General features: G+C 39.5%; 1 protein-coding gene and 1 long non-coding RNA gene across 7 annotated transcripts in view; one reads left to right on the top strand and one right to left on the bottom strand.

The window, feature by feature from the left end:
- The window catches only part of LOC122539491, a 79232-nt gene that overhangs the window by 38964 nt on the left and 13842 nt on the right, over window positions 1–26426 (top strand). Inside the window, exon 2 of the long non-coding RNA XR_006309106.1 lies at window positions 24906–24977. This is a non-coding gene — a long non-coding RNA (uncharacterized LOC122539491). The remainder of the gene's footprint in view (window positions 1–24905; window positions 24978–26426) is intronic.
- ccser1 (coiled-coil serine-rich protein 1) overlaps window positions 20849–26426 on the bottom strand; it is a 1299391-nt gene continuing 1293813 nt past the window's right edge. For 5 of the 6 annotated variants that reach the window (XM_043674391.1, XM_043674392.1, XM_043674396.1 and 2 more), the window contains one exon: window positions 20849–25579. In XM_043674391.1, the coding sequence (XP_043530326.1) occupies window positions 25079–25579 (501 nt within the window). In that variant the 3' untranslated portion in view covers window positions 20849–25078. The remainder of the gene's footprint in view (window positions 25580–26426) is intronic. The other variant, XM_043674397.1, reaches the window with a different exon arrangement.

Below are 26426 nucleotides of genomic sequence, written 5' to 3'. Positions count from 1 at the left end.
AGCCACATTAGGGAGATTTAAACAATCCTTAGATCAACGCATGGATAATTTTGGGACAGTGGAGGGGGATAAGCTGAGAATAGTTCGCAGTTCAGCGCAACATCGAGTGCTGCTGTATTGTGCTATGTTCTAAGTTGGCATGGACATGTTGGACTGAAGGTCTGTTTCTGTGCTGTTTAACACTCTAACTCTAACTCTATTTGTGAAGTCAGATCACGTGAGTTCACAAGGAACTGAGAGAAGAAGGTTCTGAGTGATTCCTGCTTAACAATGTCAATATAAATAGTGTAAATAGTTAATCTATCTCTGCAAATGCAAAGAGGCTGCCCAGCCACCTTGACAGTTAATACTACATCTACCTGCTCAGCCTAGGGAGCAATGGATACTTTATGAACTGACACAAGGCAAAAGATCTATGAAAGATGGGAAATGGAACAGGTTCTTTGAGTGCGTGCACAGAACAAATATACAGCACAACTGAAAAACATATGGCACGTTCTATGAACTATCACACAGATTTGAATTTAAATTAAATTTAATTATTAAGGATTTAAATTGACTCAGAGACTGAAAGCATTGTCAATTAGTTAAGACTGAAGACAGTGGAGATCCCCAGAGTTTGTACCAGGATCTCTATTCTCATTGTATGTGTATGACCTGGGCTTAGGTCGACAGGACATGATTTGAAAGTTTGCGTTTCACATTGAACTGAGAGATTTGGTAAATAGTAAAGTGAACATTAAGAGACTTCAAGAAACCTCATCTATGGTAATTACAATTTAACACAGAGCTTTGTGAGGTGATGTATTTGAGGGAAGGCAATATAAAATAATGCTAACATGGTAACGGGAATGCAGGAATAGAGACCTCGAGGTCGACTTACACTATTCTGTGAAGGTATCTGGCCAAAGTGAGAAGGCTGTTTTGAAAATCGATAATATTAGATCCTTGGCTTTATAAAAAGAGGGTTGGCATATGAAAGCAGTGATGCTAAACTTCATCTGCAGCCTAACCAGCAATTTACTAAACTATTACATTCAAACATGGGCAGAGCATGTTAGGAAGAATGTCAAGTCTTAAATGGAGAGAGCACTTAACATGTCAGTTATGGGGTTTTCAATTATATTGGATTTTATCTCCTTAGAGCAAGATAAGGGAAGATTTTGTTTCTGACAATTGAAGTCCTGAAGTGTTTTGATAGAGTGAATGAGGAATAACTGTTTCCATGGGCAACCAAGTTGGTAACCAGAGAACCATGAACAATTGCTAAAAGAACCAAAAGTGAGATGAGGAGACATTTACATTTCTTTGCTTAAGAAGTTATATAATCTGGGATGCAATATCTTTAAAAGCTGATGGAAGCAGATTTTGTGCTAACTTTCAAAAGAGAATCTTCAAGACCACAAACTGCCATTAATTAAAGCATATCTCTTTCCATGTCTGATATAGCATTCTGCTCCACATTATCTCATCTTATCTGCTGCTGAAAACCTCATCCATACTTTGCACACCTTCAGGCTTGACCATCCTGTACACCCTACCACTTTCTATCCTGTATCAGTGTGTCACCATTCAAAGCTTTGCTGCTTGCTGTCTTATGTGCATCATATCCTGTTCATGCATCATCTCTCTGCTCAGCTCCCGGTAGAGCAATACCTCAATTCTAAAATTTCCATCCTTATTTTCAAGTTCCTTTTTTATAGTTTTCCACATATCTTCACCAGATCCACAACCCTTTGAAATCTCTCCACTCCTTATTCACCCACACCACGTGTCTTTGGTTGAACTAATAGTAGACTCTAGCATTTCCTCCATAAACCTGACCACCTCTCTCTTTACTTTGCTTCCTTCTTCACGTGTATTCCTTTAAAAATGACAATTTATTGCCAAAGTAATTTGCCATCCTTTTATCTGGTTGGGTATCACTTCAGGTTTCTGAGACATTGCATAAATGTTGCCACCATGCACAGTGTAAACTCCATACACACTGTAAACTCAAAATACACTGCAAAGTGCATGTACATTGCAAGCACCAGCATGGATGCTAGCTGATATGAGCTTGAGGTGAGGTGACTGATTGAAAAACTGACATCATGCAATCCATTTAAGAAGGAAGACATTCATCACAATTTTGACAAACTGCTGACATTTTCAGATCTAAATTACATATCCTCAGATTGGAAAGGAAATGGGAAGTAAGCTGCAGTAAAATCTTTTCTAACCACTTGCATGTGATTTGCTATATTAAGAAACAAGTTTATAAAAATCTCTATTTTCATTTTTTTGATTCTTTTCATTTTTCAAGTGAGACACAAAAAATGACATGGAGCCACAATCTCATTGAACTGCAAAGACAAAATGATTGCATGCCTTATACGTTAAGTGCCACCTGAAACCTTCAAACCACCATGATTCTGACTTTCAGAAAATGGTAATAAAGGAGATAACATTTACATTTTCATACTGTAAATGACAGGCTCCTTGCTTACTGTTATTTATTTTGATGAGCTAATGGTTAAAACATTCCTAAAATACAATATATACATTACAGCTAGCACTCCAATAGCACAGTGGTAGTGTCTCTATCTCTAAGCGAGATGGCGTGGGTTCAAATCCCACCTGCTGCAGAGGTAGAACATAGAACATAGAACATAGAACAATACAGCACAGAACAGGCCCTTCAACCCATGATGTTGTGCCGAACTTCTAACCTAGATTAAGTACCCACCGATCCACGCCTTAAGTTCACCCACCTTATTTCTGATACCTTATTACTGTGTAATAAATATCTGAATAGATTGATTAGAAAATGTTTATTATCTACAGCTATATACAATTACCTTTGTTTGTATTGGTTCTGTTTCAGTTCCTCACCATTTATAGTGTCCATTCTTGTTTTCTTTCCATTGCCTCAATTCCCAAAGCATTGGAAATGAGGATTGTTTGGGTACAGTAGGTACCAGACTGTCCACTTGACTAGTTTGAACTCCTGTGCATGCTCTCTCTGCCCTCCCCACAAACCCATTCGATCATTATGCAAGTGAAAATGATCCTCTTCTGTGTCACCACCTCGCTGTGTGTATGTGTATCTCTTACTCTCCTGACAAAGCAATGTACAAAGGCAGAGGTGACAGGGAGCAGTGCACATTTGTTATTTGGGCATAATGGGCCAGATTAGCAGCTGATGATGTGCATAGTAACTCTAAGATTTGGCCCCAGAGGTAGAAATGGTCAAAATAGGAACACAGTTAGCTCGTGCTTTTGAAATGCAACATGCCTAAGTACTGCACAGGAGAGTTTTCATTACCAAGATACACTGGAGTTAAAACACATGACCAAATGTTTTATCAGCAATACTGGTTTTAATGAGCATCTAAAAGATTGAAAAAGAGTTGGAAAGGTTTACGGAGTGAATTAGAGCGATAGACTGAAGCTGTTGAAAGGTCAGCTGCCCAATGGTGAAGCAATGAAATTCGGGGATGGCCAAGAGGCCATGATTGAAGGAGTACAGGGATCCCAGAAGGTTGTAGTACATGAGGAATGAGGTCCTGGAGGAACTTGCATACCTTCATGAGATTTTCAAAATTAATATATCCCTGGGAGCCAATTATATCGGCTGGTGGAGAACCACCTGACATGTCGACTTCTCCACCTCCTGATGCTGTCTGGCTTGCTATGTTCTTCCAGCCTCCTGCCTGTCTACTCTGGATTCCAGCATCTGCAGTTTTTTTTTGTTTCTAGCTAATGTATATCAGCAAGCAGAGGAATCATGAACTTGGTGAAAACATGGGAAAGTGCACACAGGGAGATCAGGAATGATGTCAAGTCTAGAACTAACAAAGGATTGGATAAAGTAGGGTACATAGAATATGATATCTGTTAAGGCATCTTGTGGTAAGACAAGAGTTCTGATTATAGAATAAAAGCAAAATACTACAGATGCTGTAAATCTGAAATAAAAGCAAAATGCTGGTGAAACCCAGGAGGCCTGGCACCTTCTGTGGTGTGAGAAACAGAGTTAATGTTTTGAGTTCAGTATGCCGCTAATGGGATTTCTGTGTTAATCGTTTGGAGTGTCTCTTCCATTGCTACCACCATTGTCACTGCCTGCCTTGTTTACTTGATCACCCTCTCAATCTTTTCCAGATGCTCCTCCTTCCCCTCTGTCAACAGCATAAAAAACACCACCAATACTAGCTCCTTTCAGTCCGGAAGAGGAATCATCCTGGAATCAAAACGTTAATTCTGTTTTTCTGATTCCACAGACACTATCAAGACGTGCTGAGATTTTTTCCAGCACTTTGTTTTTATACTGAATATGGAAGTACAGTAGCATCCAGTAGTATTTGTGCATTTTTGGGTCAACCTCTGTTGACTGGGTCATGTGAGCTGAATGGTTGATGGCTGTATCCCCAAAGACATGCTCTATGGTAAACTGGCAATCAACAGGAGACTAACTGGTCGTCTGGGTTTGCAATACCAAGGCATCGGTAAACATGACTTTGGGTGACTGGGTTCAGAGTTTAAGCATTGGAATGCCTCCCTGCTAACTAGAGACAAGGAGTCAGGAAGGGCTTAGGGTGGGGGGAGAAGAAAGGCACAGACTGGACTGGCAGCCCCATCTGAAGGCAAAAAATTTTAGCTGACTTTGGGCTGTGGCAATCAGTCATCACTGATGCTCATGAATCAGCCTTTAAAGTGACAACAGATAATGTTGGATCAAAGCATTGTAGCCATTTTATATTGGGTAAAACAAACTGAATAAGAGCTGAGGTGGGAAAGGAGACAAAAATCAAGGTGGAAGAAAGTTCAACTCAGAGTGAGGTCAAATGCCAAGGATGCCAACTGCCATTGTCCTCATCAATGTTTTGGTTTTGGTTGATGGTTTGCTAGTGGATGTGGGCATAACAAAAACAGGATTAAATCTCTGGAGTATGAATAGAGATTGTCACCCAATAGCACCATGCCCTATCATGCTAGTCACATCTAGAAGGTTTCCCATGTGGAGGAGAGCAATCAGGGATGTATTGATGTCCCTAGACCATCTGTGCTCACGATGGTTGAAGTGCAAAAACACGAGGGACACGGAAGGAAATCAGCCGGAAGGAAACCAGCCACAGTTGGCAGGGAGGTGGGGGGGGGGAGGGGGTAGGAATCAAAAACACAAAATTCTGGAGAAACTTGGCAGGTCAGTGGAGATCGAGACTGAGTCAATGTTGTTGATTTCGATATTAATCCTCTTCTGCTTTGTCTCGGATTTCCATTCATCGTGTTTTTTTTGGATTGGTTATGGGGGTGAGTAACAATGACTTGATGTTGGGTCATGCTGGTAGTGGAGGGAGTGTGTACTTTGCTGAGTATCCAAAGGCATGTTTGACTTCCAGGCCGAAGATACAAAGAGGATAAAAATTAGTGCAGCAGATTGTACATGAGCAGCATCTATATAAGCATCTCAAAGCAGAACGGAGCTTATTTTAGATTTCCTGGAGAGTTTTATTTATGTTTCCTAGGGAATAATGTGCATTCCACAAGAGTGGCCTGCTTGTTCAACTGAAGGGTTTGCAAGATGAGTACAGGCAATATGAATTTATTGAAGAAAAAACAAAGTAAAAAAAATCCTGTGAGGTCTTGCAAAGCTTTAATGGAGGTCCTTTGGACTATATGACTGCTTCAGGATGAGATCCTGTAACTGTTCACCTTTTTGAATGGCAAGTTCACAGATTTAATGAAAAAGAGCTCACCTCCTTCTCCAGTCCATCAAACCATTGAATTGCAGAGCTTGTGAATGTTTTCCTTTGTCTAACACCATTATCTCCTGTGACTCGTGACAGACAAAGCCAAGGGAGATCTCAAACAACCACTTCTGAAATGTGTCAGCAGTAGCCTTCATAGCTGCACTGGTTTTGGCTCCTCCTTTTCCGTTTTGATCTGCTACTCAATCTTGTAACGTTGCAAATTTTACACAATTGAAAACGTCACAGATCATATCCATTCGCTAAAGTTTGTACAAGTTAGCCCAGTTGGCTGGATAACTGGTTTGCAAGGCAGTGTGATGCCAATGGTGTGGGTTCAATTCCGGCACCAGCTAGGGTTACCATTAAGGACTTTCTTGTTTGCTTTCTCCCCTCACCTGAGGCATGGGGTCCCTCTGAGAGAAACAACTGATGGTGGTTTAATCAGAGAGAAGCCCTACGGCTTGATAGGACAATATCAACTTTACTTTTTTTAACCTCAGAAGTGCTGACAGCTCTCTTCCCACATCCCAATTAAATCCATGGTAGGAAAACTCTCGATATTCCTCTGGCCAAGTCTGCTAATTGAAGCTCTTATGCGGGTAACTGCTTCATCCTACTGCCACTATTATGGATGCAATAACATAGAGATGTACAGCATGGAAACAGACCCTTTGGTCCAACTCATCCAGGCTGACTAGATATACTATATCATGCCAGACAGCAGCATAATAACAACCCATGCATGATTGTAGCCCCTGGGAACAACAGTCAACCATTTCCCTTAGTGCCCAGACCCTTTCTTAGTGACCACTCATCTGCACCTTTGGCGATAGTCTTTGCATTCTCACTGTCCACTGGAGTATTGCCAGATGGTTGGAGAGTTACAAATGTTATTCCCTTGATCAAGAAAGGGAATTGGGATAACCCTGGAATTACAGACCAGTCAGTGGTGGGCATTGGAGAGGGGACTCTGAGAGACAGGATTTATGATTACTTGGAAAACCATAGTTTGATTAGAAATAGTCAGCATGGTTTCATGAGGAGCAGGTCGTGCCTACAAACCTTATTGAGGATGTGACAAAGCAGGTTGATGAAGGTAGAGCAGTGGATGATAATGTTCCCTATGGTAGGTTCATTCAGAAAGTAAGGACGCCTGGGATACAGGGAAATTTGGCTGCCTGGATACAGAATTGGCTGGCCCATAGAAGACAGAGTGTGGTGGTAACTGGAAAGTATTCAGCCTGGAGCTCAGTAACCAGTGGTGATTCACAGTGATTGGTTCTGGGACCTCTGGTTATTGTGATTTCTTATAAGTGATTTGGATAAGGAAGTGGAATAGTGAGTTAGTAAGTTTGCTGATGACACAAAGATTGGTGGAGTTGTGGATAGTGTGGAGGGACATTGACAGGATGCAGAACTAGGCTGATGAGTGGCAGATGGAGTTCAGCCTGGAAAAGTGTGAAGTGATTCACTTTGGAATGTTGAATCTGAATACAGTACAGGGTTAAAGACAGGATTCTTGGAAGTGTGCAGTAACAGAGGAGTCTTGGGGTCCATGTTCATAGATCCCTCAAAGTTGCCACCAAGTCGATAGGAATGTTAAAAAAGTGTATATTGTGTTGGCTTTCGTTAGCGGGGCACTGAGTTTAAGAGCCACAAGGTTATGCTGCAGCTCAAAAACAGCCCTGATTAGACCACACTTGGAATATTCATTTCTGGTCGCCTCATTGTAGGAAAAATATGCAAGATATTGAGATGGTGTTAAGGAGATTTACCAGAATGCTGCCTGGACTGGAAAGCCTGTCTTCTGAAGGTTGAGTGAAGGACAAATGGTGATATGATAGAGGTGTATAAGATGTTGAGAGGCATAGAGTGGATAGCCAGAGTTTTTTTCTATCATGGGGCATAATTTTAAGGTAATTGGAGGAAGGTTTAGGGGAGATATCAGAGGTAGGTTCTTTACTACTGCTGCTCTCAGTGCATTCCACACATTCGACATTCTGAATAGAGTCAGATACATTAGGGATATTTAAGCGACTCTTGGATAGGCACATGCATGATCGTACAATGAAGGGTATGTAGGTAGTCTGATCTTTCAGACTACTCTGGGGCCCCTCATCCCAGTGGACGGCCTTCCTAGAGTCTGAGTGGAACAAGGTGTGACAGTCCTACCCAAAATGAGGCAACACATTGGCTCCTGGCTGGAAGCTGAGATCATCTTCTTCTCCTCAATGTCTCAAATTATCATGGTGATGACCAAAGTGGGAGAAGATTAGTTACGTGGCCTTGTGAATTGCGATAAGAAAAATGAGTTTGTGAAGATGTATCCATATTTTACTGACTGGGCAATCCGGAATAACCTGTATATATGGCAATAAAAATACTGCAGATGCTGGAATTCTGAAATAAAACAGAGCTGGAGAAATTTGACATGTCTCGCAGCATCTGTGGAGGAAGAACCAAAGTTAATGCTCTGAATCCAATGTGATGATTCCTTGGAACAGATCTGGCCAATATAAAATATACTAATATAAGCAGTATCTACAGGTTGAACAGCAGTAAAACATCTGAGACCCCCAAAATGATGGCATTGACGGATGTGAAATGAAGCTGTCATGGTAGCAGCTAGAGTAGTGAATATTTTTACACAAAGATTTGTGCATAAGGTTTAAAAGCTAAGCATTAATATTATGGAATAAAGACTTGCATTTACACTGCACTTTCCACAACCTGAAGACATCCCAAGGAGCTTTGCAGCCAACTATTCCAAAACACAGTTTAGTGTCAAAAATGACTCATGCTTTAACATGACCAAAACAACAGTCATAAACGTCGCTGAACGTTTTTCATTCATTCAAGTTGCAAGTTTATAAAGCTATCAGAAAGGAGTCATTATATCTGAAATAAAGCACTCCCAGGACAGTCACCTAAGAATGACCTGAAATAGGCACAACATCCAGTTTGTCATAAACTGTTTTCATGTTATAAGTGATCACTTTGGCCAATGGATCCTAGCTAGGTAGAGGAGTCCACCAGCCATGTCATTTCCTCATTTTCAACAGCGAGCCTTAAGGGGATTAAGGGTTGCCCAGTTTGCTGTGTTTATATTTGGTGACAGTTTGTGAATGGAGGTCATGTGATAGCAAGTAAACTGTTGGTGTCTCAGAAGCTGGAAATGCAGCTTCTCTTAAACAATGGAGCAGATAGCTTTTTTTTGTTCCTGGGTTAGGCCTTCAGAGGCAAGAAAAATCCTGACTTTCTGAACCTGACCTTTAAAAAAGACATCCTGCAGTTTGGATTTTCAGTCCAGGAGTTGTGCCAAATGACCAGATAAGTTTAAGATTATTCCCTATCCTAGTTGCAATTAAAACAGCTTCATTTCATATCAGTCAATTGCTATCATTTTAGAAGCCCAATATATTACTGGTGTGCTGACAGTACAGGAACACAATCCTTTATCTGAAATTCGAAAAGCTCTGAAATCCAAAGATTTTTTTCATGAAGTTTTTTTTTTCTGTATAACACGTTTGATTGCCATGCGAACAGGTGACCCAACTCCACACCCACTCAACCCCCGTCACTCAGATGTGACGTGGTGGCGTGGCCCAGCACTGTCGGACATCAATTGTGTCTCAGAGTTCGTACTAGTCACATGTCGGTCTGCTGTTCGGTAACGTTTTAAAAATTTCACTGTGAAAATATCATTCATTCTGAAATCTGAAAAACAACTGGCCCCAAGGGTTCCGGATAAAGGATTGTGTATCTGTACTATAATTAACTAAAGGTAATGACAAAGATATTAGGGAGGAACTGGCCAGAGTTGAAAGGAAGGGGAGCCTGGCAGGGAAAATAGTGGAACAGCAATGGCCAGACTTTCTGGGTGTATTTCAGGAAAATCAGAAATCCATTGTTGTGGTTCTGTTGGCCGAACTGGGAATTTGCAGACGTTTTGTCCCCTGTCTAGGTGACATCCTCAGTGCTTGAGAGCCTCCTGTGAAGCGCTTCTGTGATCTTTCCTCCGGCATTCTTCCATGCTAAGGGGAGTGCAAGGCTACTGTGGTTGACAAGGTAGGCAGGGACAGCATAAAAGCAAAAGAAAAAGCAGACAATTTGGTGAAGCTTAATGGGAAGCCAGAGGATTGGGAAGTCTTTAAAAAACCAGTAGATGATAAATAAAACAGCACAGAGGGAGAAGATTGAATATAACGGATTGCAAATTTTCTTTTTCAGATATTTAAAGCTGTAAAGTAGTAATGGGGATCAAGGAAATGGTGGAAAAACTGAATAGGTACTTTGTATCAGTTTTCATTGTGGAAGACACCAGTAACATATCAGAACTTCAAGGCAGTCATGGGTCAGAGGTGAGTGGTGGCCATTATTAAAGAGAAGATGCTGGGGAAGCCAAATGATTTGAAGTGGATAAATTATTCTGACTAGATGGGCTATGGTGCTCAAGGTGTTCAGAGCAAGGTACACGTATGCAAAGAGGATTGACTGACTGGCAGAAGGCAATAAAGAGGTTTGTTTCAGGATGGCAGTTGGTGACGAGTGGAGTTCTGCAGGAGTCTGTGTTGGGACTACAACTATTCACGTCATACACTAACAATCTGGACAAAGGAACTGAGGGCACTGTTGCTAAGTTTGGAGATGACACAAAAATAGGTGGAGGGACAGATAGTTTTGAGGAAGTGGGGAGGCTGCAGATGGACACTGACAAGCCAGGAGAATGGGCAAAGAAGCAGCAGCTGAAATTTAACATGGGAAAATGAGAGGTTAGGCACTTTGGTAGGAATAGAGGCATAGACTATTTTCCCAACGTGCAAGGGAACTTGGGAATCCTAGCTAAGATTCTCTTAAGGTTAACATGCAAGTTTAGTTGGCAGTTGAATGTTAGCATTCATTTCAAGAGGGCTAGAATGCAAGAGATTATTTGTGCTGCTGAAGCTGTATAAGGCTACATTAGGAATCTAGGCAAAAGTGAGGGCTGCAGATGCTGGAAACTAGAGTTTAGATCAGAGTGGCAGAGTGGTGCTGGAAAAGCTTTTCTAGCACCACTCTGATCTAAACCCTACATTAGGAATATTGAGAGGAGTGTTGGGCTGTAAGTGCTGGTATTGGAATAGGTCCAAAGGAGATTTACAAAAATGATCCCGAGAATGAAGAGCTTGCCATATGCGGAGCAGTTGAGGACTCTGGGGCTGTACTCAATAGAGTTTAGAAGGATAAAAGGGGAATCCCTTTAGAAAAATATAGCATACTGACAGGCCTGGATAGAATGGACATATGGATGTTTGCACTAGTATGAGAGACTAGGACCCAAGGGCACAACCTCAGAGTGAATGGACGACTCTTTAGAACTGAAATGAGGAAGTTCTGCAACCAGAGGGTGATGAACCTGTGGAACTCTTTTCTGCAGAGGACTGAGCCAAGGCATTGAGTGTAGCTTAGGCATAGATAGGTTCTTCATTAGCAAGGGGATCAAGAACCACTGGGAGAAGGTCGCAAAATAGGCTTCAGAAACATGTCATCCATGGTTGAGTGTCAGAGCAGATTTGATTGGCTGAATGACCTGATTCCTTTGTTTTATGGTGTTCAATCCATGCATACAATTTATATCGTCTATAAAATACACAATTCTGGCCTACTGTGAAGAACGGTCACTGGACTTGAAATGTTGACTTGCGTGTTTCACTCTCCACAGATACTGCCAGTATGACTACGTGTCTTTCAAAGTACTTAGATAGTTAAACAATTAATAAAATTGCGTGCAAATTCCTTAAAACAATTTTTGCTCCTACGTAAAATAGTCTGATATTTCTAATCAATAAAGGAATAGAGGCAGCAAAGTGGACTTGATGATCAGATCTGCCATGATCTCACGGAATAGCAGAGAGGACTTGATGGGCTATTTTTGTTCCTATGTTTTACTGTCTGTCGCAGTCGATCATGAGTTGGAAAGAGGGGGTACCATTCTGGTACTTTTAACTCAGCCCTGACCCCTATTTGAATCACATTCACTGTTGTATAACAAAGGCTATTCAGCACTGTACACATCCATCCTTAATGCTCTGAAATTCTGGAAAACACTTTTTTTGGATGCATGATGCACATTTGCTGTAAATGGTTCATATCTGAATCACCATCATGGGATTCATGGTGTAATTCATCATTAGAATGTTATTGATTATTCTGTGGGGAATTAAATACAAAAATAGGCAGGTTGTACAGGGCATTGGTGAGATCACATCTGGAATACTGTGTACAGCACTATTCCGTTTATTTAAGAATGTAAGTATATTGGAAACAATTTAGATGAGGTGGAATGGAGGAAAGGTTGGACAGGCTCTGCTTATATTTGGAGATTAGAAAAGTAAGAGGTAATTTGATTGAAACAAACATGCAAGATCCTGAAGGACCTTAACAGGGTGGCTCTTCTGAGGAAATTCTGGAACTGGGGGAGTTAGGGTCACCATTTCAAAATGAAGGTTGCCCATTTAAGACAGAGGTGACTAGAATGTTTTTTTAAAATTTAATGAAGCTCTTCCTTGCTCTGAAAGACAGTAGAAGCAGATTTTTCTAGTATTTTTAAGACCGAGTTAAGTAGCTTCTTAACTAGCAAGAGGTGAACTATTATTGTGGGTAAGTGATCATAGAGAGTAATCAGACGAGCTGGGATCTTATTGAATGGCAGAGCAGGCTCCAGAGATCTCCTTGTTTTTAATTAGCATATATTTCTTGTCAGGTGATTCCCATTTTGCTCCTTTTCTCCCTGCCCCCTGTGCGATCCAGTAAATAAACACATTGTTGAAAACTACCCGTTATTTTATAAGAACTGCAGATGCTGGAGATCTGATAAAGAGTCACGAGACTTGAAACTTTAACTCAGCATCTGTGGGGAGCAAACAATCAGACCTGCTGAATTTCTCCAAGAATTTCTGCTTTTGCTTCTAAGTCCTTTCAATCAACATTCTCAGATATAAGACACACATCTGGAGCAGGGTGGGGACTTGAACCCAGACCTCCTGGCTCAAAGGTAGGGACACTACAAATGTACCACAAAAACCCTCAGTACAAAGTTAATAGCCTTTAATTGTAGATGTAGTTGAGTCATTATAGAGATATTGACGTACATCTCACATGGCACGAAAATAGTACAACTACTCATGCTATCTACTTTCCTTGAGAAAAATAATAAAGGAATTATCTTGGAACCATGCTCTGTTATTTCTTGGATTAGTGCACTATCAGGCAAAATTTAGTGGTTAGCACTGTTGCCTCACCGCGCCAGGGACCTGTCTGCATGGAGTTTGCACATTCTCCCTGTGTCTGCGTGGGTTTCCTCCGGGTGCTCCGATTTCCTCCCACAGACCAAAGATGTGCAGGTCAGGTGAATTGGCTATGCTAAATTGTGCATAGTGTTGGGTGCATTACTCGGGTAAACGTAGGGGAATAGGTCTGGGTTGGTTGCTCTTCGGAGGGTCGGTTTGGACTTGTTGGACTGAAGGGCCCGTTTCCATACTGTAGGGAATCCAATCTTTTAAAAAAAACTTTGTGAAGTTGAGAAGCAGTGTTTGGGACTAAGGAAAATGACACATCAATTATCATTTAAAAAGTAATTGAGAGAGCATATTGTATAGAATTTTATTAAATACAGTTCATTCTGAACATAGGAATCACCATTTTAAAAGTAGTTTGCAGAATTTAATTAGGACAGTCTGTTTGTAGTTGTATTTGACATTAGAAGTTCAAAATTGATTACCCTATTGCCCTTTGGAAATTTCATTATCAATTGTGAACAAACAATACAATGAGATATTGAAAAAAGGTAAACATTAGTTTTAAGATCATAAGTTAAATCTGAGGTAAAAGAATAAAAATCTCATGTCAAGTGTTAAATAAAACAATTACATCAAAAGCAAACAGAACTTGTAAAATGATAAATTCATTGTCAGAATAGTTTTCTTTTTGCATTAACAAATATATACCCTCTCCAGTAATCTTTCCAGATTTTTGTCTTTGATATTGTATTGCACATAACGTAAAGAAAATTCACCATTAAAATAACAACATACTTAATACCTCTTACAAGGAAGAAATGGATCTTAAAGAATGGAATATGTCTTTTATCATTTAAAAAATATACAACTACAATCAAACCCAGCAACCAGTCCAGATATCTCACCTGTCCCAGTGTCACTGATTAAACTCCTATTCAATTATCGTAACAATCACTTGAATTACTTGAAGCCTTTGTTTCTTTATATTAGAAATGTCCAGCCTATCTACTGTTCTTTGTCAAGTGCATTTTTTAAGAGCATCCCAAACCTTAACAGTTGGCCAAAAAATATTATTTTTGACACTTTGTAATAAAGGGAGTGTAATTTTATTCTGAGCTTATGTCCTGTTAAATTGACATAGCCTGACAATTTATGGTATTATGGAGGGTGAAACCCATCAGCTTTCACTTTTTAAAAAAAAATCAAAGTTCGGATTTAGCTATTTTAGCTTTTAAGATACTAGTTCAAGCTGTAAAGTACCCATCTCCCTCCTCGCACCTTCCCCCTTGACAAATCTGCAAATCTGAGATTTAAAGGTCTGGGAGATTGTGTAAAAAATGCATTTGTTTTGTAAATGCAATGCTTTTAGTGCAACAAGCAAATGACAGATTCCTCTGCTTTATATAGTCCAATCATTTCACCCTCCAACCCACAATTATTTCATCAATCTCCCCTTAGTAGTATTTCAGGAAGTCTTAATAATATTGTCACTTTAGAGTCATTCGAAGAACAACCCTGTACCTTGAAAGTAAAAAATCTATCAATAAAGCTTCTTCATTGGAAGCTGCCCTGTTTGCAGTTCCCATCCCGAGATCAGATGTGAATCTGCCATGCTTCCTCCACCAACAAAAGCATACATTAATACACAGACATAAGAATATACAACATCCTTAGGGACTGTTTGTACCTTATTTTGTACAGAACACTGTTTCATTCATTATTCAAACCAAAGTGTCTCATATAATGAGCTGAATGGTTTGAAACTGCTATATAGTTCCAGCTTTTTCCTTTTCCCCCAGATTGGAAAGAAGTACGTTACAAGAAAAATAAATCTTAATATACATAACAGAGCAGTGACCATCATAATCATTGGCTACCCTTGAAATAGAGACAAGACTCCCAACGCAGCCTGCAAAAATGCAGTATGTAACATATATAAAACAGCTCAATTCCAAAAATTTACAGTTATAATATATAAGGATCACATAAGATATATTGTGTGCTTCAGCAGTAATGTATTTGAAATAGGCATACCACCAGTCTAATATGTCGGGTATGCTACTTTTCATTTTCCAAATGGATGGTCCATTTAATCCTTTGAGCACTGTATATTTTAAATATGTTTCTTTCTCTCAAGTGGATTTTATCATACCCTGTTACTGAAAACAATTGTTTATGATGCTGTTCTAGATCCTCAATATAATCTTATCAACTTTTCAGTGAGAGGGGTCTATGCACACTGCAACACTAGGCACCCTAAGGTTATAAGAGAGAAACATGTTTGTACAGTGTCTTTCATCACTTTATGACATGCCAATGAAGGGTGATCTTTGTTGTCATGTAAACACTGTGAATTTGAGCATCTCCAATCAAGGTCACACAATGTAACGATGACCAGATCATCAGATTTAGTCTTGTAGGTTGAGGGATAAATTGCTGACCAGTGTTCAATTTGTGGTTCAGGATCTTATTCATTGACCCGAGAGGGTAGATGGGGCCTTGATTTAATGTCTCATCTGAACCACCTCCAACAATGCAGCATCCTGTGCAATAAAAGGTCACCTTGGATTATGTGCTCGAGTCTTTAGAATGTGGCTTGAGCCCATAATCACCTTGTTCAGAAACCAGAGTAGTGATAACCCAAACATGGTGATACCAGCAAAAATGATTTGCATTCCCGTTGTTTAAATTCATGTGTGAAAGATTAATGTCAAATTATATAAAATGTATATACATTGGACTTCATAACTTTTCCAATCTCAATTAACACTAAAGCGAGGTTACAGTGCATTGCAAGAAGCAATGTTGTGTAACAAACTCAATGCTCCTTTAATCAGAGAGAAGGGGGTTTCAACTGCTGTCTTTAGCTCAAATGAGGGAGTGGGGTGTGGTTTAATTACAATGACATGAGACCAGAAGCCCAGGCTGATGCTCAAGGGACGTGCATTCAAATCCCATCATGGCAGATAATGGAAGTTGAATTCAATTTGAAAGAATCTGAATAATAAACCAGCTTAATGGCAACCATATAACCACCATTGTAAAACCACCTATTTGACTAATACCTTTCCTTTCAAGAAGGAAATCTGCCCTTTTTCTCTGGTCTGGCCTGCAAGTGACTCTTCGTCCACACCAATGTGATTGACTCTCTACTGATCTCTGGGCCATTAAGGATGGGCAATAAATGGACAAACTACAAACAAGTGAGTGTTATCAGCACGGCCTACTGTTTTGGGATTTGGCCACAGAAAGGCTGACTCCCTTCTCAATTTGACAATGTTGTCCTGAACGGAAATTCTCCCCACTTCCCATGTTTGATGTACAGGAGTAAATGTATACGGCAGCAAATGATGTGCTATTTTGCAAATCTGGAGCAACCATGTGTGTGCACATCTCACACTTAGATTTCCATTATCGGCCAATGTGCCACAATATAAACAGAGAAGATTTGACACTAATGGGATTTGACATGATTATATTGTTTAGTAATCTGAAAGGGTTATTATCATCATTAGATAGAGCAGAGACTTTAATTCTGTCAGCCCGTTTTGGATTGCTACTGCACCATCCACCCTCTCATTTAAACAGCTCTAGGATCTGCAAACTGGCAGATTAATTCAGTACTCAAAGCATTAATTGACCATTTGGCATTTAGACAATAATTTAGTTCAATGGAAAAGCCTGAATAAGAATGCAGCAGAGCATCAAAATGCAAACTGACCAGAACTAACCAGGAAGTAATGGTTGTTTGATATTAGTAAACAAGTGCTTAGTCTATTTGCATCATGATTTTCGGTTTAAACTGAGTGTTCAAATGAGTTAATGCCTCTGTTATGACAATGAAGTAGAAAAAAATCTTTCTCCAACACATTAAGCAATTGTCTATTAACATGGCCAGCTGCAATTTCTGGGCTGTGAGCCTGAAGAGTTGCATTACAAAAATAAGGAGGTATAATTCTAATTTTGGGTGATATCGAATTAGCTGACCATTATATACAATCAATTATATACAATGAATCAACTTTTCATCAGTCAACAGATGGAAGAATCCAGTGAGGTGTTTACAGGTTGGCAATTTAGACCATTACTCAAATTTAAAATGACCTGAAGGAGTATGAGCAGAACTATGTGCATCAATTTCTGATTGAATGCCTTGGTGCATAAATAAATGTTGCATCTCCAAAACACTTTATAAGATTTAGGGGATGAACCAACCATTGAATTGCATCACTGTTGCTTGGGGTTGATGTTCTCTATTAAGGATATCAAAAGTTACTGCAATCAGCCAATCGAGAGGCCCTCACAGTTCAAAGCAGAAATTAGAAGGCACCATGGAATATGTAATGTTTCAATGCAATTCCTTTCAGGGAGGGTTTGCAGGATTGATTGTTATGTATTTAGAGTTAAACCTCCTATAAATTTAAACTAAATTCTAACCCAGTAATCTGCAGTTATGTATACTTCAGTAAGAATGTAAGTTAGCTCGCTGAACTGGAAGATTTGTTTTCAGACGTATCATCAATAAGAGCCTCCAGTGAAGCGCTGGTGGTATGTCCCAACTCTCTATTTATAGGTCTTGGTTTCTTAAGCTGGGTGATGTAATTTCCAGTTCTTTTTATAAAGGGAAGGTAGATGGGATATATATTAATGGGATGTTACCTGGTATTGTGATGAAACGTCTGAAAACAAATCTTCCAGCTCAGCAAGCTAACTTACATACTTATCATCAACCTGAGCTACAAATCTTCTCAAACATCACTAACATGCTTCAGTTTCAAAACAACTTCTGCAGAGATCCAGTTCCTCCCACAAATGGGTAACACATGGGGAAAATGGAAGCCTTCCAACACTGATGACAAGTTCTTAATTGTTCCTTTCTTGCATCTTACCTGAAGTTGCCAAGGAGCCTTGCGAGAAATGAAAATGGGCAAATATTTAAACCATGGAGTCAATGTCCTTTAAATCTTTAACATTGTAGCAGCCACCTCAGAATGCAGTCCCTGAGTAACAGGCTGTCGACTATTTGATGCAAATTGATATAAATTGCCTTTAAACTTCTGAAGTCCATGTTTTGAAATAAGAAAATCTATTTCTCCATTAGATAATTGGCTAAACAACCCACTCCTCTTTGCCTTTATGCATTGAGGAGGTGGTAGGAAGTAAAACATTGAAAATCTGTTTAGTCAATTGCTGATCTTTTGTGTTCTACCTATTAGTTGCTGTTGTATATTTTTTGTTGAGAATATTGCTGTTTGTTCTCCATTTACTGCATTTTGTGCCATACAATTAAAGATATATAAAATGCAATACCATCTTCTATGAAATATATAAATCAGTACAAATTCACCTGTACTAAATCTTCTTTAAAGAAATAATTTTAGGCTTCATTGCTATAAAACATTAACTTAGAGGAAAAGAAGTCTGCAGTTACTGTAATAGATCTTGGTTTAAAACTGCCTTAGTGAAATATTTGGGTGTCATTTCAGACCCGAAACAACACCGTAGGCAGTAGCTACATGTGTATCCAGCGTTAATAAGGCAACAATTATTGAGAAGGTATTTATTATGGATCATGGCCCACTATCATGTATTTTGGCATCAGGTAAATAGTTCCTCTTGGGATTAAGACCAAGCAGAACAAGTATTATTTGAGCTTCTTATTGCCAGTTTGAGTACATTTCATCAAACTTCTGATTGTACTGAATGAGGCAAACTTGAAATTTAGTGAGATTTTAGCTCAGACTTCTAGTGAGTTTTTGTTTTGTCATCCACAATATAAATTAGTGCTGAATATCCATCCTTCTCAATTGACCATTTTTACAAAAAACTATATTATCAGTTGTGATGCTTATCATCTTTAAGTCTTCATCTTTTGAAAGAAAAAGTTCATATTTCTGTCTTTATTGTGTTCAGGTGTACTCTTAAGATTTCCCTCTGTAGTGTCCTCTTTTGCAGTCTGTATGAATAAATATCTCCCGATAATGTGGTTAGCCCAACACTGTATATTACTTTGATATCTTTCCACCAGATTGCTCTGATTTCAGGAACTGTGGAAGATTTTCTTTTATTGCAGATCTAATTTAGGCAACTAAACTAATTACTTGGCACAACTGCACTCAGGTCTCCAGCTCTTGTTGGTGACTTATTATGATGTTGTTGTATTGAGACAGAACACTACTCACTGTAATAAAGGACATACATGCAGTTACAATCTATTATTGCTATCTGGTGCCAGTTGCATTTAAGATTAAAGCCATTTCCCAACAAAGTTGCTCATGTCTCCTTCTAATATGGGGTGGTCTTTGGATCACACCGTATCTTTAATTTATGAAAGCATACTGCTGTATTAAATGACACAACCACATCAGGAATAGTATAATTCATTGACTGCTTCATTTATCATGGCAGTGACCACTAACATACAAATCCTCCCACCTAGACCTCACCTGATTGCCACCCACGCCCCAGCAGTTAAAATTGATAGGACAATAATGAAATTGATAATCTGTACAGCTGAAAATCAGTTCGGGCCAGACTCTGAGAAGCTTATGTTTGACAACAGCAGCTGGTGTTGTCGATAAAACATAAAAGCTGCTCAGTGGCAGATAGTGTCCACCTTTCATTACGCTTAGGCATTGCACTGAAGCAAATTCAAACATGAGCTGAATTAAAATGAACTGCTTATAATTCAGTTCAGTTTAAACACTTGTGAGCATGCAAAGTTAGACAGTTTATGAGCCACAACAAAAACTAGGCAGGGGTATACGTGTGGGATGCAGGGTGGTGGTGGGGTTTCCTAAGAAGAAATAGGGGCAAAAGTAGACCATTTGGCCTTTCAAGCTGATTGTGCCCTTCAATAAGATAAAAGCTGACCTTCACTTCAACTCCACTGAAAGTTGACCTTTCTGTATTATCTCGTTATCCCTTAATTAGCTTAATACGCACAAATTTATTGATCTCTAGCTTAATATACTCAAAGACCGAGTGTCCACAGCTCGCTGGAAAAGAGAATTCCAAAGATTTATATAATGCTTTAATGGAATGAGACAATGACAAAATGTTGGGTATGACTGGGCAAGTGCTAAAATGAAAGTATGTTGAGTATACCTTGAATAGTGATACCAGCTAAATAAACTAAGGATTGATAAATAACAAATGGCAAAATGTTGTAGATAACTGACAGCAGACAAGCCTACAATCTTGATGACAGATAATGGCTACAGTGACAAGTTTGGATGTGAGTCAGGAATTGGCAGAAAATCTTAGAGGATAGTGAACTTGGAATAGAATGACAAAACTGGACAGAACCAATGGAAGCTGGGAAAAAGAAGATCAAGGAAAAGGAGGAGGGAGATCAGTGAGTACAGTAAAGTTGTTTGATGTAATTCCTTTTCCTCACTGATATTTCTCAGAAATCACTGGAATTTGACACCACCCTCACACACTGAAATATAACAAATATTTTCTCTGTCCTTTTCATTAAACAAATTGAGTGAGAGATGAACCCATGGATCCACAAAATTTATCAAAACTGTGTTGAGGTATTTGAGGTTTCCATTAAAGTACTATAATAACATTCTAAAATGTCTGAATCTGACTAAGGATAGGACATGAATAAAGTGAATATTCAAGGTCTATTCCCCAGGGTGTGGGAGTCCAAAATTAGAAGGCATAGGTTTAAGATGAGAGGGGAAAGATTTAAAAGGACCTAAGCGCCAACCTTTTCACTCAGAGGGTGGTGTTTGGATGGCATGAGCTGCCAGAGGAAATGGTGAATTACAACATTTAAAAAGTGAATAGGAAGGGTTAAGAGAGGTATGGACCAAATGCTAGGACTAGGTTAATTTAGGATATCTGATCAGTATGGACAGTGTTGGACCAAAGGGTCTGTTTCCATGCTGTACAGCTCTATTGACTCTGTGATAGCCCGAGCAGCTTCAAAAAGGGCATGCCACAGTTTTGAGATGAAAGATCTGGAAAAGGTGAGGGAAGAGAAAGATGAGGCTATCTGAAAGTCACTGTAGTCCCAGAGGGCCATAGGCTGCTCTCTCCTTTTTAGATAATGAGGAATACTCCATGCCTCAGGTGAGGGGCAAGGATCGAGAACACAGAGTCTTCATGATGACTTTAGCTCATGTTGGAATTGAGCCCCTGTTGCTGGCTTTACTGAGCAACACAAATCAGTCATCAATCCAACTGAGCTAACCCACCCATGCATTACACACAATCTCACATAACAAACTTACTTCAACAGTGAACGTCAGTGGAAAATGGATGGTAAAATGTTGTGGTGGATTAGTTTGTAACTGGAATGTCAAAAGCTAAGGTCGTGGTGATTGGGAACATGTCTGAGAGGAGGAAAGTTGCAAGTTAAGTCTCCTTGGGGGTTACCTTTTGGGGCCACTGTTGATTTCAATCTTTTTAGATAACTCGGAGAATTTCGCAGTTCAAACCAAATTGTGTCAAGTGTCAACAATCCTAACCAATGTAAAATAATCTAAAGATAGTGGGACAGTCCCAGTCATTTCACATAATGTAGATGGAAGTGAAAAAAGAAGTTTGAAGTCATAAGACTGGATTGAAGAAGCAAGAAAATGAAATGCACAATAAGTGGCAATGTTCTTGAAGCAACAATGCTGGCAAGAACTTGCTAGTGGGGTAATTTTGGAGGACAATTTTTCCGAAATACCACACAAGTGATTATGGAGGAAAAAGAAACAAACTGGATTAAAAATTAATAAGGTAGGGAATAGAGATGAGGCAGCAGATTTATAAGGATTTGGGCCAAGTTCAGTGGCATTGAAAATTGGCAGCCGAACCCAAATGTGGGTGTTCCTTGACCATTTCTGACAGAGCTCATTTTTTGCTAGGAGGAGAATGACTGGGGCATGAATAAAGAAAAAGGTAAATCCAAACTTGGAAATTACTGCTGAGTTCAAACAGACCACAGATTTGCTGATCTAAAGATCTAAACCTGTAGTGTGGGGATCACAGATTCATGGAGTCGACCTAAATGATCTTGAAAAATGGAGAAGATGTATTAAATGTCTTGAACTGAAGTTATTTCAATTCTCAATCCTCTAAATAAGAAAATAAAAGGCTGCAGCTGTCAATTAGAATGAAAACAAAATCACTGGTTGCCAGGATGTATTGATTAGTAGGCTATCTGGTGTAGCTTCGAAAAAAAACACGTTTCAATAGAAGCTATTGTTGACATTGCCAAGGGTCATGATAACAGTTGAAGTTGTTATGAAAGTTTGGCTGCAATTCAAACATTCCAAAGCACTTAACCTAGTGGGAGACGGGGAGCTGAGTTCTAATTTTGATGGAATTTTAAAGTATTAGCTGCCTCTGATGTAGTTACTAATTATAAGTTTGTTTGTAATAAGATTTCAATGAATGTGTGCAGCATAGGTTTCATATACAGGAAGGATGTTGGATGTCATACAATTTAACCAGAAAGCATCTTGGTATTTGGAAAATTGGGAAATAATTTTTTTTCTTTTTAGAAAACTTAGTTTAAAGTATGATATGAACATATTTTAATATGATAAGCAGGTGAGACTTACAGATAGATACAAAACATTTCTAGCTTTTGGGGACGGGAGAGTGAGGAAGTCATAGGTTCAAGATGAATGAAAAGTGATCAGAGCAGACAGCAAGAGAAACTCTTGACACTAACACCGTGAAGGTGCGAAGTTAATTTCCAGCATTGATAGTTGAAGCAAAAATGTAGGATCTATTTTCAAATTTTGTAGTGGGAGAAAAATGTCCAGCTAAGGAAAATTAGATAGGATGTATTCAGTGAAGCCAACTTGCTGTTGTCTGCATTATCAACACAGAAGGTGCAAATTGACCTTTATGTTAACATTCAAGATTAGGTTGGATAGATGATTGAGGGAAAAATGATATGAAATAGATTAGAAACTATTTACTTGGATGGAGACTAATGTAATTGTTTTTCACTCATGTGGTGTGAATATTTCTGGCAGGCCAGCATTTTATTGCCTGTCCCTGATTTCTCTTGAGAAGGTGGTAGTGAGACTGCCTTCTTAAACTGCTGCAGTCCACATGCTGTGGGTTGACCCACAATGCCCTTAGGGAGGGAATTCCAAGATTTTGCCCCAGCAATAGGGAAGGAACACCAATATATTTCTAAACAGGATGGTGAATGGCTTGGGGGAGAACTTACAACAGCTGGTGTACCCATGTACCTGCTGCCCTTGTCCTTCTAGATGCAAGTGGTCAATGGTTTGTAAGGTGCTGTCTAAGGATCTTTTGGATTTTTACCTGTACAAGAATTGTGCATCATTTTGTACCTTTATCATAACAAAATGTTCCCAAGGTGATTTACAGGAGTGTTATAAAACACTGAGCCACACAAGGAGGCATTATTGCTGATGAACAAATACATGGTCAAACTGATGTATGTTACAGACTGACTTGGAAGAGGTGACAAATCAATAATACATTTGAAAAGGGACATTTCAAGAAAAAAATGTCTGGGAACCATAATATTTGGTTAACCAATATAGTATTGTTTCCTTCCTGCAATATAACTCAGATTGTAAACAGTAGCTGGCAAAATGATGACAAGATTGGGATATGGAAAATGGAGTTGCAATTATGTAATTCAGGCATATGAATGGGTAAATTGGAATAAGTGGGATCGGGTGAGATAAAGTGTGGCTCGGGACAGGGATATTTGGATATGGGAAGTAGTTGGTTGGGAGAACACTAAACCAGGTTTTCAGTCAATGAAAACCAGACAAGTAAACTTTGCTTGCTAGAAATACAGGGACGCTAACACCCTTACTTCATTCAAGGGATTATCCTCAACCTATGGTCCAAAAGTACTTCCAGCCAACTCTTTCCAAAAATAGCAAAGCACCACTGTGTCCTATTAACTGATTATGGAGACACTATAGTATTGCAGGGCATGGGAAATCTTCATTTAATTGAAATAATTCCACTGTCAGCGGATATTATGCAGTGCTAAGAATATATAAGATTGGTGTGGGCATGGAGATAAACATTTTGAAATATACTGTTTTAACCGAGCATTTTGAACTGGACAGTTTGGGAAGATAGAATTGAGACCTATATCTTAAAATTAGCTAATTTTTGACAAAATTTAGTTTGATGAGTCAGAGGGGAGGGGAAAATAAGGATCTTGTACATATTTCCAGCCTCCTGTTAAAGATAGAAAACTAGCTTTTTTTACTTTGTTGCAGTCCAAGTCACTTTTTGAAAAATATAACACGAGGCTTTGGAGAAATGGCTTTAGCTGGAGGGCTTCCTTCTCTTTTAAATGGCCCTCTGTCTTTTGAAACTGGCACATTTGCAGTTACGAACAACTCTTCCATTCACCAACTACAAAAGACAGCACCTTACACATTATTTTCTTGCCTTGTCAGCGTGAGTCAATGGAATTAGTAATAAAATAGGTTGACGTTTCTCATCACCAAAGCATGCCATCTTGAGAAAAGTCTAAATGTTCAGAAAATGCAGTTAATTTTTAACATGCTTGCTTCATCTAAAAGTAAATAGTTTCCACATACAAATGCATTTTATCCATTAAAACATTCTTTTTTTTCCCCCTTTTTTAAACAACTGGTACAGGAAGGAACTGCTTAGGAGCACTATATAATACCATGTTGACTCTTGTTCTTCATATGATGGGACCATTTACTCATAAGTTCAATTTGTATCATATAGCATAGAAGGATACCATTTGGGCCATCACACATATGTTAGCTCTTTGAAAGAACTATTCAGTTAGTCCCTCATCCCCTCTCTTTCCCCAGTGAAAGGTATCGACCATCACCTTGGTACAGTTTAGATTAAGGTTCGTGTGGAAAATGGCTTTATCATCTTTTACTTTTTTGGATAGGATCAGCTATGAAAACCAGAGAGGCCAACGAAGTCTTGGAGGATGTAGGAGGCAGCGGTGTCAAAAGGCTTGGTGAGTTTCGGAAGGGATTACCCTTCAGTACCTGGGTAGCTTTCTGCCAGGAAAAAAGCAGCTACACATTTCGTATCTCTGTCAAGGGCTTAGGGAACAACTTAGCCATCTTTCTGGCCCAAAGCCTGCAAGTCAGAGGTGTACAAACTGTGTTGGAGGAAAACATTCTTTCGGCTATACATGTGCAAGGACAGCGGTCCACGAGGGGGCTGTCCAAGTCGGCCTACAAATACAGATTGCTGCCTGGGCACAGTAACTTGATCCTTCCGGCCATTCATCAGTTCCAAGACTTCTCCCGCATTGACCGTGGTCTTGATTTTACTCTGTGTGGAACCGCTGCAAGCTCCATTACTCTGAATGTTTTCTGCCAGTTCCACGGAAGAGGCCTCAACCACGCCATTTTTACACTGGGCTCCTCGTCCAACTTCTTGTGTCTTCTGATAGCGCCCAACATATACATTTGAAACTTGACAGGTTTTACCATCATGAGCAGCTGCTTGGCTGGGCGATGAATATTTACACGGGTCCTCGGTGGGAATAGGTACTAATCTTCTGTCCCTTGTGCTGAGTGTTTGGCTCACAGTTCTGTTTAGATATGTAGGCTGAGGCAAGAAAACAGAAAGGGAGAAACAAATCAATGATGGAAAACAGCACATTAGATAGGATTTCAGAGCAATGTTGGAAGTGACATGAAATGTACTGTAACACATAGCAGAGCAAAGGCCGAGTGCTATTATTGCTAGACTATTAATCCAGAAGCTCAGCTAATGTTCTGGGACACGTGTTCGAATTGCATCATGGCAGATGGTGGAACGTGAATCTGAAAAAGAAGTCTGGAGTTAAGAATTTACAGATAGCCATGAAATCATTGCTAATTGTTAGGAAAAATGCACATGGCTCACGAATGTCCTTTAGTGAAGGAAATCTGCCTGGTCTGCCCAACATGTGACTCCAGACCCCAGCAATGTGGTTAACTGTCAACTGCCTCTGAAATGGCCTAGAAAAACACTCAGTTCAAGGGCAACTAGGGACAGGCATTAAATGCTGGGCAACCATCAAAGTCTGTGTCCCATAAATGAATTTAAAATTAATAGCCTTTCCAAAGGGTAGTACCCCATTCTCACCAACGTGTCTTTGTTACTTGTTGGCAAAATAATTTGACCAAATCAGGATCCAATATAGAATGAGAAAGAGTGGGCATGCTGGATTTGTGCAGCAGACATGTCTTGCACAAACTATTTTAACTGTTAGTGTCTTAGTCAATTCAATATAGTAACACTTGCTCAGTTGGTAGCTCTCTGGTCTCTGTGCATTCAGTACCTGCTCCACAGGGCAAGTTTCAGGCTGACTTTAGTGTTAGCCTGAAGATGTGCTGCACTGTCCTTGATTAAGAATGTTACCAGTCTGTATGCCTGTTTGTGAAACCCTACTGCTACATAAATGGGCCAC

The sequence above is a fragment of the Chiloscyllium plagiosum genome, chromosome 32 (genome assembly GCF_004010195.1).
Source record: "Chiloscyllium plagiosum isolate BGI_BamShark_2017 chromosome 32, ASM401019v2, whole genome shotgun sequence".
Classification (NCBI taxonomy): domain Eukaryota; kingdom Metazoa; phylum Chordata; class Chondrichthyes; order Orectolobiformes; family Hemiscylliidae; genus Chiloscyllium; species Chiloscyllium plagiosum.
The sequence above is the reverse complement of the archived record's forward strand: the minus strand, read 5'-3'. Positions and strand labels throughout refer to the sequence as shown.